This window comes from Pelophylax lessonae (assembly GCF_965119305.1).
Source record: "Pelophylax lessonae genome assembly, chromosome: 10".
Lineage (NCBI taxonomy): Eukaryota > Metazoa > Chordata > Amphibia > Anura > Ranidae > Pelophylax > Pelophylax lessonae.
In genome coordinates, this window is record NC_138777.1 from 23,665,456 (window position 1) to 23,677,884 (window position 12,429).

Sequence of the window (12,429 nt, forward strand, 5' to 3'; positions counted from 1 at the left end):
CAGGTGCAAAAATCTTTTTTTTTTTTTGGGTGAAGGTCCTCTTTAAGTAAAATACAGTATTGGATAGAAGACTGCTTGTGACATTCATCCAATGACTTTTTGATACATAGATGCTAAAGTGATAGGAATCATCCAGTGGTGACAACTGTGTAAGAGGGGATACCTTGCACTTTCCCTCAGCCTTTCACAAGGTTTAGTTTTAGATTTTAGAAAAACAGACTTTTCAAAAATGAAATTAGTCATAAATGAGTCCTTATCAGACTGGAACGGATTACATGGAGTCCAGGAGAAATGGGACTACTTAAAAGGTGCATTATTGAAGGCAACAGAAAATTGCATTAGACTTGTCAGTAAAAGCAAAAAAAGGAAGAGACCACTGTGGTACTCAGCAGAAGTGGCCCAAATCATTAAAAATAAAAAGCTAGCATTTTGTAATTATAAAAAAACCCAGAGCAATGAAGATAAGGAAATCTACAAGATTAGGCAGAAAGAGGCCAAGCAAGTTATAAGAACTTCTAAAGCGCAGGCAGAAGAAAAACTAGCTCAGTCTATGAAAAAGGGGGATAAGACATTCTTCAGATATATAAATGAAAAAAGGAAATTAAAACAAGGAATAACTAAATTAAAAACAAAGGACGGAAGGTATGTAGAAGAGAATAAAGGGCTAGCCGACTGCCTTAATGAATACTTCTGTTCAGTTTTTACAGAAGAAAAAGGAGAAGGACCTCCACTTCAAAGGATGACTAATGAATCATTTGATGCATGTGTCTTTACAGAGGAAGACGTTCTAAGATTGCTGTCTAAAGTGAAGACAAATAAGTCACAGGGTCCTGATGAGATACACCCAAAATTATTAAAAGAGCTTAGTGGTGAGCTGGCAAAACCATTAACAGATTTATTTAACCAATCATTAGTAACAGGAGTCGTCCCGGAAGATTGGAAATTGGCAAATGTCGTGCCCATTCACAAGAAAGGTAGTAGGGAGGAATCGAGCAACTATAGACCTGTGAGTCTGACATCAATAGTAGGCAAATTAATGGAAACCCTATTAAAGGATAGGATTGTGGAACATCTTAAATCCCATGGATTGCAAGATGAAAAACAACATGGGTTTACTTCAGGGAGATCATGTCAAACAAATCTTATAGATTTTTTTGACTGGGTGACTAAAATAATAGACGGTGGAGGTGCAGTAGACATTGCATATCTAGATTTTAGTAAGGCTTTTGACACTGTCCCACATAGAAGACTTATCAATAAACTGCAGTCATTGAGCATGGACTCCCATATTGTTGAGTGGATTAGGCAGTGGCTGAGTGACAGACAACAGAGGGTTGTAGTCAATGGAGAACATTCAGAACAAGGTCATGTTACCAGTGGGGTACCTCAGGGATCTGTACTGGGACCAATTTTGTTTAATATCTTCATAAGTGATATTGCAAAAGGCCTCGATGGTAAGGTTTGTCTTTTTGCTGATGACACAAAGATATGTAACAGGGTTGATGTTCCTGGAGGGAAACGCCAAATGGAAAAGGATTTAGGAAAACTAGAAGAATGGTCAGAACTCTGGCAACTGAAATTTAATGTGGATAAGTGCAAGATAATGCACCTGGGACGTAAAAACCCAAGGGCAGAATATAGAATATTTGACACAGTCCTGACCTCAGTATCTGAGGAAAGGGATTTAGGAGTAATTATTTCAGAAGACTTAAAGGTGGGAAGACAATGTAATAGAGCAGCACGAAATGCCAGCAGAATGCTTGGATGTATAGGGAGAGGTATAAGCAGTAGAAAGAGAGAAGTGCTTATGCCGCTGTACAGAACACTGGTGAGACCTCACTTGGAGTATTGTGCGCAGTACTGGAGGCCATATCTCCAGAAGGATATAGATACTCTAGAGAGAGTTCAGAGAAGAGCTACTAAACTAGTACATGGATTGCAGGAAAAAACTTACCAGGAAAGGTTAAAGGACCTTAACATGTATAGCTTGGAAGAAAGAAGAGACAGAGGGGATATGATAGAAACTTTTAAATACATAAAGGGAATCAACTCGGTAAAGGAGGAGAGCATATTTAAAAGAAGAAAAACTACCACAAGAGGACACAGTTTTAAATTAGAGGGGCAAAGGTTTAAAAGTAATATGAGGAAGTATTACTTTACTGAGAGAGCAGTGGATGCATGGAATAACCTTCCTGCAGAAGTGGTAGCTGCAAATACAGTGAAGGAGTTTAAGCATGCATGGGATAGGCATAAGGCTATCCTTCATATAAGATAGGGCCAGGGACTATTCATAGGATTCAGATATATTGGGCAGACTAGATGGGCCAAATGGTTCTTATCTGCCGACACATTCTATGTTTCTATGTTTCTAAGGTATCTGGCTACCAAAGCACCGCAATATACGGCACCACTAAATAGGAAGCATAGCCCAGAAAGGGAATAAGCAAACATGGATACCTCCCATGTAAGTCTCCAATTAGGTAGAATGAAGCATACAAGTTATAGGGTTATAAAAAAATGTATTATCCATTACATATCCAAAAGTAACAAAAAAGGATTACAGCTTTCATCCCCCTCCAAAATTTATTTTTTAAGTAACTTAAATGCAATATGCCCATCAACCAGCAGGTGCCACTGTTGAGCCTGCCGATAGGCCAGCTTGGTGTGTTTACAGAAGGCATACATTTGTCCCATTTGTTGTAAAAGCCAGCGGGGCTCCGGGGAGTCATTGCTGGAAAAGAAATAAGAATTTCTGCCAAGATAGTTTACATCATTTTTCTTCAGTAACTTCTGTGAATAGTTTCAAGCCGGGATAACGGGGATTGTGCAACATGACATAACTGATTATCTCCTGACATCAGAAAGGGAAGCGCACGCGCAGAATCTGTAAGGCAATACTGTGCAATATATTTTTCAGCTGCTGGTGGTTGAATCCCCTCATCTGTTACCACATACAGATTAGTCTGTTTCACCCAGTAAATGCATTCTCCTGTATTAAGTCAGTAAGCATGGGCACACCACATGCAAAATGCTCAGGGGTTGGAGCCTATCCAAGCAGCACACCCCATGCGAAAATCTCAGGCGGTGAAGCCAATCCAAGCAGCACACCCCATGAGAAAAGCTCAGGGGTGGAACCTATCCAAGTAGCACAACCCATGAGAAAAGCTCAGGGATGGAGCCTATCCAAGCAGCAGACCCCATGAGAAAAGCTTAGGGGTGAACCTATCCAAGCAGCCCCTGAGAAAAGCTTAGGGGTGTAACCCATCCAAGCAGCACACCTCCTTAGAAAAGATGAGGGGTGGAGCCTATCCAAGCAGCACACCCCATGAGAAAAGCTGAGGGGGTAGAGCCTATTCGAAGCAACACATCCCATGAGAAAAGCTCAGGGGTGAAGCCTATCCAAGCAGCACAACCCATGAGAAAAGCTCAGGGGTGGAACCCATCCAAGCAGCACACCCCATGAGAAAAGCTCAGGGGTAGAGCCTATTCAAACAACACATCCCATGAGAAAAGCTCAGGGGTGAAGCTTATCCAAGCAGCACACCGCCTGAGAAAAGCTCAGGGGTGAAGCTTATCCAAGCAGCACACCGCCTGAGAAAAGCTCAGGGGTGAAGCTTATCCAAGCAGCACACCCCCTGAGAAAAGCTCAGGGGTGAAGCTTATCCAAGCAGCACACCCCCTGAGAAAAGCTCAGGGGTGAAGCCTATGCAAGCAGCACACCCCCTGAGAAAAGCTCAGGGGTGGAGCCTATCCAAGCAGCACACCCCCTGAGAAAAGCTCAGGGGTGGAGCCTATTAAAAGCTGCACACCTCCAGAGAAAAGCTCAGCGGTGGAGCCTATCCAAGCAGCACACCCCCCTGACAAAAGCTCAGGGGTGGGGCCTATCCAAGCAGCACACCCCCTGACAAAAGCTCAGGGGTGAAGCCTATCCAAGCATCACACCCCCTGAGAAAAGCTCAGGGGTGGAGCCTATCCAAGCAGCACACCTCCTGAGAAAAGCTCAGGGGTTGAGTCTATCCAAGCAGCACACCCCCTGAGAAAAGCTCAGGGGTGGAGCCTATCCAAGCAGCACACCCCATGAGAAAAGCTCAGGGGTGGAGCCTATCCAAGCATGGACATGTACCATGCCAAAAGTTAAAGTGATACTAAACACACACCTAGTTTAATTTACATTCTCCCTTCTGTTTCTGTATGTGGATGATGGCGCTGAACTTATTTTAATAAAAAAATAAAAATAAACACATCCAAGTACCTTTTTCCTAATCGAAATACATCTGTAGCATGACCCAGCTCTCTCCCAGCCTGTCTACAGGGAAACATAAGCAGGAGGAGCTTCTAGTCCTCTGCTGCTTGTCACATGTTAAAAAAAAAAAAAAACAGCCTTTGCAATACAGAGTAAAAATAAATAATATCAATAAACGGTTTTAAATTGTTATACAAATATATATTTAAATTCAAATCTTTATTATTCTGTGGGAAAAAATGGTGTGGGTGTATTTCTGCCAGTCATAGACTGTGTCACTCCCTTCCAGCCCATCTTAGAATAACAGGGAGGTGAAGCCTCATCAATCTACATGTAATAGCCAAACCCCATTGTGTATAGCTGGTTAGTGGGCATGGAGGAGGGAGGGAGGGAGTGAGCCGTCATTTATCACTGTGTATACGCCCACGTGTGACTCCATAGTTACATGGGCTGCTCAGACATGATGTGGAGAAAAGGCTCAGCATAGAAACTCACTGAAAGCTGAGCATGTGCAGAGCTGCCAACACTGCTCTGCAAAATCCCCAGCTGAGTGGGGACATGAACAGAAGAGGGAGCAGCAGGGTCAACCAGGTGTTTTGCAGAATAATGAAAAAGGATCTTATAGTAACTGTATAAGTACAGCATGTGGGTTTAGTGACACTTTAAGAAGTGGATTCTGTACAAGCATGGGTGTACCATGAGAGAAGCTTGGAGTCTATTCAAGCACATACCATAAGAAAAGCTCAGGGGTGGAGTCTATTCAAGCATAGGTGTGTAGCGTGACAGAAGTTCAGCAGTGGAGTCTATATAAGAATAGGTATGTAGCAGGAGAGAAGAGCAGGGGTGGAGTCTATATAAGCATCAGTGTGTACCATGAGAGAAGCGCAGGGGTGGAGTCTATATAAGCATCGGCATGTACCATAAGAGAAGCGCAGGGGTGGAGTCTATATAAGCATAGGTGTGTACCATGAGAGAAGCGCAGGGGTGGAGTCTATATAAGCATCGGCATGTACCATAAGAGAAGCGCAGGGGTGGAGTCTATATAAGCATAGGTGTGTAGCATGAGAGAAGCGCAGTGGTGGAGTCTATATAAGCATCAGTGTGTACCATGAGAGAAGAGCAGGGGTGGAGTCTATATAAGCATAGATGTGTAGCATGAGAAGAGCAGGGGTGGAGTCTATATAAGCATAGATGTGTAGCATGAGAAGAGCAGGGGTGGAGTCTATATAAGCATAGGTGTGTAGCATGAGAGAAGAGCAGGGGTGGAGTCTATATAAGCATAGATGTGTAGCATGAGAAGAGCAGGGGTGGAGTCTATATAAGCATAGGTGTGTACCATGAGAGAAGCTCAGGGGTGGGGTCTATACAAGCATAGATGTGTAGCATGAGAGAAGCACAGGGGTGGAGTCTATATAAGCATAGGTGTGTACCATGAGAGAAGCTCAGGGGTGGAGTCTAGATTGAGCTGCACAATGTTTAAACTCAAGCAAGACTGACCTAGACCTCACCCTCATGACTTTATATAAGATTATAGGGCCCTCTGTTATGGCCCAAATACACAAGGGAATAAATATCAACACATCGGGGCACTGAACCCATCCCCAGGTGGGAAGCAGACAAACCAATTTATATAACTTTGCTGCACAGGACATGGTCACTGCAGGCTTGGTGTAACGATGATTTGTTACAAAAGAAAAAAAATACTTTTTTTTGGGGGGGGGGGGGGGTGGCAGGTAGGGGAAAATTAGAGACCCCATTTTATGATTTTGCGTCAATCTTTGCCCCAGGGACCACACAGAAGTGTGTGTGTGTCTCTGTACAACTGTCCGAGACTTCCTTTCAGCCTTGGACAGTTGTACAGACTCCTTTCCTGTATTCATAGGTTTTATTTTTTTATTTATTTCTCTGCACACTGAGCTTCTCACAATATGCAAGGACGACGTCCAGCATCATCTAGCCCTTTACGCCTCTCCCTAGTCCACCCCTTGCAATCATAGGGCTTCAGTTCTTTAAAAAATATTAGAGGCTCAGCATCACATTTTCATTACCTAGGCATGCAAATACAACCTCCCTAGGAATTCCCACTCCTCCAGATTGACATCCACTTAAGGCATTTTGATATTTTCATAACTCCTCCCAAAGAGCAATCCCACTGCTTGCAGCATGCATCAGAACTTAGGTCTTTTGTGAGTGGCGGTGATGTTTTCAGGAATCTTTGTACAGCACCCCGCCTGCCCCCCCGCCCAACCGCGATCTGCTTGCATTGCATAGAGAAGCAAGGAGACCCAGTGATGTCATAAAATAAGATATTAAGCTCTTCTCCTCTGATCACTAAGCCCCCCTCCCCTTTTATTTATCTGTCAAATAAATGTCAGATCTTCTGCCATCAGGCAAGTCCAATTTGATAGAATCTACCTAAATCTAATATTCCAATACGGAGTCAGCTGACCCCTTTGACAGGCATTATTGGCGATATATCAGACAGACAGACAGAAATAAACACTTACCTTAGTCCTATAGGCTCTCTTACTGCAAATTTAATTTCATTGCCTAGTACTTGACTGATCTGAAAATAAAGAGGGAGACAATGGTGAGACTCAGATGTACTCCAAACAATAATACAATGTCCTGTACTATCCAGAACACAAATAAATGCAGCCCTGTAAATGTGTGTGTGTGTATATATATATATATATATATATATATATATGGCTTTTTTTCCTCAGAGAATAGGTGCAGGAACACCCCATTCTGAGTCACCCCCTACCCACCTCTGAGCACCATCACTTGGCTCCTCCCCCTACCCCTCTCCCAGTACTGCCCCTTTTACAGACTATAGAACCAAGTTTCATTTTGTGCTACTAAGTGATTTGCATGGAATATAATGATAATCAGTAGTAAGTAGTAGTAGTAGTCAGACAGTAAAATAGATCCCCTGCAGTGAGCAACAATAGACCCCACAGCAGCAACAGTAGACCCCCCCACAGTAGACCCCCCCCCCCCAAGCAACAATATACCCAACCCTAGCAACAATAAATCCCACACAACAATAGACCTCCCCCAGTAACAGTGGACTCCCAACAACAAAATACCTCCCCAGCAACAATAGACCCCCCCCAGCAGCAGCAGCACCAGATCTCCCAGCAGCCAGCAACAACAGACCTCTCCCTTTACAGTAGATCCCTCCCAGCAACAATTGTCCCTCCTGCCAGCAACATAAGTCCCACAACAGCAACAATAGACCTCCATTGCATACAGTACAGTACATTCATTGCTGGAGGTGCCGGAACCGCGTTCCCCCACGTTCCCGCTGAAAAAAAAAGCCATATATATATATATACATACACACACACACACACACACACACGTCAAAACAAGGAGGCACAAGAAGCAGGCTGCTTTCATATCTGGCAATGTGTGTGTGTGTGTGTGTGTGTGTATATATATATATATATATGCACACACACACACACACACACACACATATATACATACATACATACACACTATATATATATATATATATATATATATATATATATATATATATATATATATATATATATACACATATACACACACACATACATACTGTACATACATACATATACACACACACACACACACACACATATATATATATATAAATACACGCAGTGAATCCGGAAAGTATTCACAGCGCTTCACTTTTTCCACATTTTGTTATGTTACAGCCTTATTTCAGAATGCATTAAATTCATTATTTTCCAAAAAAATCTACAAACAATTCCCCATAAAAACAACACAAAAGAAGTTTGTTTGAAATCTGTGCAAATTTGTTAAAAATATAAAAACGAAAAAAAATCCCATGTAAATAAATAAGTATTCACAGCTTTTGTAACAGCATTCAAAATTGAGCTCAGGTGCATCATCCTGTTTCCACTGATCATCCTTGGAATGTTTCTACAACTTGATTGGAGTCCACCTGTGGTAAATTCAGTTGATTGGACATGATTTGGAAAGGCACACATCTGTCTATATAAGGTCCCACAGTTAACAGTGCATGTCAGAGCACAAACCAAGCCATGAAGTCCAAAGAATTGTCTGTAGACCTCGGAGACAGGATTGTATGGAGGCACAGATCGGGGGAAGGGTACAGAAAAATTTCTGCAGCATTGAAGGTCCCAATGAGCACAGTGGCCTCCATCATCCATAAATGGAAGAAGCTTGGAACCACCGGGACTCTTCCTAGAGCGTGCTGCCCAGCCAAACTGAGCTATCAGGGGAGAAGGGCCTTAGTCAGGGAGGTGATCAAGAACCCGATGGTCACTCTGACAGAGCTCCAGCATTTCTCTGTGGAGAGAGGAGAACCTTCCAGAAGAACATCCATCTCTGCAGCACTCCATCAAATCAGGCTTGTATGGCAGAGGGGCCAGACGGAAGCCACTCCTCAGTAAAAGGCACAGGACAGCCCATCTGGAGTTTGCCAAAAGGCACCTGAAGGACTCTCAGACCAGGATAAACAAAATTCTCTTGTCTGAAGAAAGATTGAACTCTTTGGCATGAATGGCAAGTGTCATGTCTGGAGGAAACTAGGCTCCGCCCATCACCTGGCCAATACCATCTCTACAGTGAAGCATGGTGGTGGCAGCATCATGCTGTGGGGATGTTTTTGAGTGGCAGGAGCTGGGAGACTAGTCAGGATCGAGGGAAAGATGAATGCAGCAATGTACAGAGACATCCTTGATGAAAACCTGCTCCAGAGCGCTCTGGACCTCAGACTGGGGGTGAAGGTTCATCTTCCAACAGGACAACGACCCTAAGCACACAGCCAAATAACAAAGAAGTGGCTATGGGAAAACTCTATGAATGTCCTTAAGTGGCCCAGCCAGAGCCCAGACTTGAACCCGATTGAACATCTCTGGAGAGATCTGAAAATGGCTGTGCACCGACACTCCCCATCCAACCTGATGGAGCTTGAGAGGTCCTGCAAAGAATGGGAGAAACTGCCCAAAAATAGGTCAAATGCTCAAAGACTTGAGGCTGTAATCGATGCCAAAGGAGCTTCAAAGTATTGAGCAAAGGCTGTGATACTTATGTAAATGGGGATTTTTTTAGTGTTTTATTTTTAATAAATTTGCGAAGATTTCAAACAAACTTTTTTTTATGGTGTCATTATGGGGTATTGTTTGGAGAATTTTGAGGAAAATAATAAACTTGTTCAATTTTGGAATAAGGCTGTAACAAAGTGTGGAAAAAGTGAAGCACAGCAGGAAGAAAAGTAATGATCAAACATGGCTGCCCCCACCCACATAGAAAATTACAAATGATACAATTTGTGCATTTTGTTTAAAGGTGAATTCCAGAATTGGTTTGGTTTTTGCGCTGTTACATTCGTCCAACTTGGACCGATATACAGTACAGTATGTATACATATTCTATACCGGCCCATTCCTGTGAAAGCAGGGAACCATTGTAGTACTTGGAATAAGAAATCAGGCTTAATTTATACATGTGTAGTTTGGGGGACAGTAAAAATAGATGGTTGAGCTGCCTTTTTATACCCCAACAAACTTAAAAGTAGAACTTTATTTATTTTTTTTTTTTTTTATCATTCTGGGTAGATTAAGGAAGGATTTTAGCCCGTCTATTTTTTTGCATTGTGTCTCTTCTTTCCTGTTTTGGCTAGGGGACAGGAAGTGGAGTGGAAATCCCTCGTTCTCACCAGACCTCATGTCCTGTTCTGGCGATAGCCCAAAATTTGGGATCTCTCACTTTCACTCTCTGTGATAACAGCAAACAGGACAAAGAGGGTGATCTCCTTAATAAGCATGCTAATACCTCTGTCAGAATGTTTATACATCTCTGATAAACCGTCTCTATTTATGCAAATAAGCAAGGATCTATAAGCCCCCGTTCACACTGGGGCGACCTGTCACGCGTCCTGGTCGCCTGACAGGTCGCCGTAGGTCACCTGGCATAGAGAAGCTGCGGACCCGTTCTAATAGGAGCGACACAAGTCGCTCCGACTTAGAAAAAGGGTCCGGAGCTTCTTTGGGGCGACCCGGAGCGACCTGCATTGACTTCAATGTTATGAAGTCCGTGCCGGCCGCTCCGAGGTCGCAGGGCGAGCAGCGCGCCGCGACCTGTGAGGTCTCCCCGGGAAGTCGGATCGCCCCAGTGTGAACGGGGTCTAAGTAAGGCGATTCTCAACTTATTTCCATAAATCAACAAAAACTCGATCATTTAGTGGCGCTAACCTGAAGATAAGAGGAATACAATTTTGTGCAAATATATATATTAAATAAAATCAGTGCAGAAGAATGTCAAAAAGATAACTGGTAATGAATACAAAATGCGGAACAAAATTCAATATGTATCACACAGGTAATGTGAAAAATGCAATCAAAAAGGATATTATTACAGAATATCAAGGTAACCAAAACCCATTACCTGACCGATTTGACACGTGACCTCTCTCAGCCAACAGATGTTCACAACTCAATGTTTAAAGAAAATGCATGGACAAAAATGGTTACACCATGCAACAAAACTTGTTAGAAGTCCAGATAGGTTTTGGTAAAATAAGAACCTCTAAGTAATCAGGATTGGGGGGGGGGGGGGAGGCAGATACGTGGAGCTTCCACTTTTGGGTGGTGCTCCGCTTCAAGCCATGTTCACATCTGTCCATTGCAGGAATGTGCGTATAATTGCATGCTTTCCCACAATGCACAGAAACGCACTGCCCTTTTGCAGACGAACGGCGGAGCCATGGAGTCTTAAAAAGAGAAGCATGGTTTTGTTTTTTGCAGAATCATACCTGAGTGGATGTTGCATCTGTCCCCCGCCGGCTCTAACACTGAGAACCGAGCGATCAAACAGCACAGACCACTCGGTTCTCAGAGCTCCCTGAGGAGAGAGCTGGTGACTGTCGATCACCACGGTCTGCTCTGCCCCCTCCCCTTTACTGAAATGTGGGACTGGTGGAGGGGGGGCGGGAGCAGGTAGCTGAGAGGCTGAGCCGGGTGCCAGTCCAGGCATGTGGGCGGATCTTACCCGAGCCTGGACCGGCTTCCTCAACGTCAGCCGACAGCGGGCTTTAGGCCGCTGTCTGCTGAAAATAGGTCACAGGAGTGCAGAATGAACTGCATTAGTGCGATCCACAGGAGAAGTACAACCAAACAGGCTTTGGCTGTACTTCTCCTTTAATGCATTTTTGTGTGCACCAAAAAGCACATAGTGCCACACGTTAAGTGTCGCAGATTATCAAAAGGGTTAGGGGATTCCTTTGAGTGTTGCTCGCATGTAGGCCCATTGACATAAGTGGGCTATCCTACAGCGAAGCATGGATCTGCGCAGAACCGCACTCTTGCTCCGATGGTGTGAACAGAGCCTTACAAGGCAAGAATATCTGGAAAAACAATTTGGGTTTGGGAAAAAAAAAAAAAAAAAAAAAGGATTTCCTGAAATGAAACGTCCCATTGGTCAGAATGATCCACCTCCTCCCAACTTAGCCCCATACACTGCCAGGATTGGATCAAACTCGACTGTACATTCCTCCTGTCCTGCAGACATCAAGAACAAGTCACTCCGCAGCAAGCGCTGAAATTCTCCGATATGCCAAGTTGGAGATTCGGTATAAACACAAGATCAATCCCACAACTGCGTGCAATATTCCCACCCTCGGATCACTTCACAAGCTGGAACGGAAAGGCAGCAAACCTTTCCAATCACCAGAGGTCAAATCAGGGTAAATATAATGGGCTCAACTCCGCTGAATATTTTACTGTACAACATTTCTCACATTTATATTAAAAGTGGAGCTGGCTTCAAATATATTTTTCATGCTTCGTTTTAGGTTCAACATACAATACAGCGCATCCGGAAAGTATGCACAGCGCTTCACTTTTTCCACATTTTGCTATGTTACAGCCTTATTCCAAAATGGATTAAATTCATTATTTTCTTCAAAATTCTACAAACAATCCCCCGCAATGACAACGTGAAAGAAGTTTGTGTGAAATCTTAGCAAATAAATTAAAAATAAAAAAAACACTAAAAAAAATCCCATGTACATAAGTATCACAGCCTTTGCTCAATATACTTTGTTGAAGCACCTTTGGCATCAATTACAGCCTCAAGTCTTAACTTCTTGCAGACCGCCGCACGACTATATACGGCGGCGGTCAGCCCCTCCTGAGCAAAGT

At 43.4% G+C, this 12,429-nt stretch overlaps 1 protein-coding gene across 3 annotated transcripts in view; it reads right to left on the minus strand.

Annotated features, from left to right (window-relative positions):
• TP53I11 (tumor protein p53 inducible protein 11) overlaps nt 1–12,429 on the minus strand; it is a 203,144-nt gene that overhangs the window by 43,780 nt on the left and 146,935 nt on the right. For all 3 annotated transcript variants that reach the window (XM_082270313.1, XM_082270312.1, XM_082270314.1), the window contains exon 3: nt 6,751–6,809. In XM_082270313.1, coding sequence (XP_082126439.1) covers nt 6,751–6,809 — 59 coding nt within the window. The remainder of the gene's footprint in view (nt 1–6,750; nt 6,810–12,429) is intronic.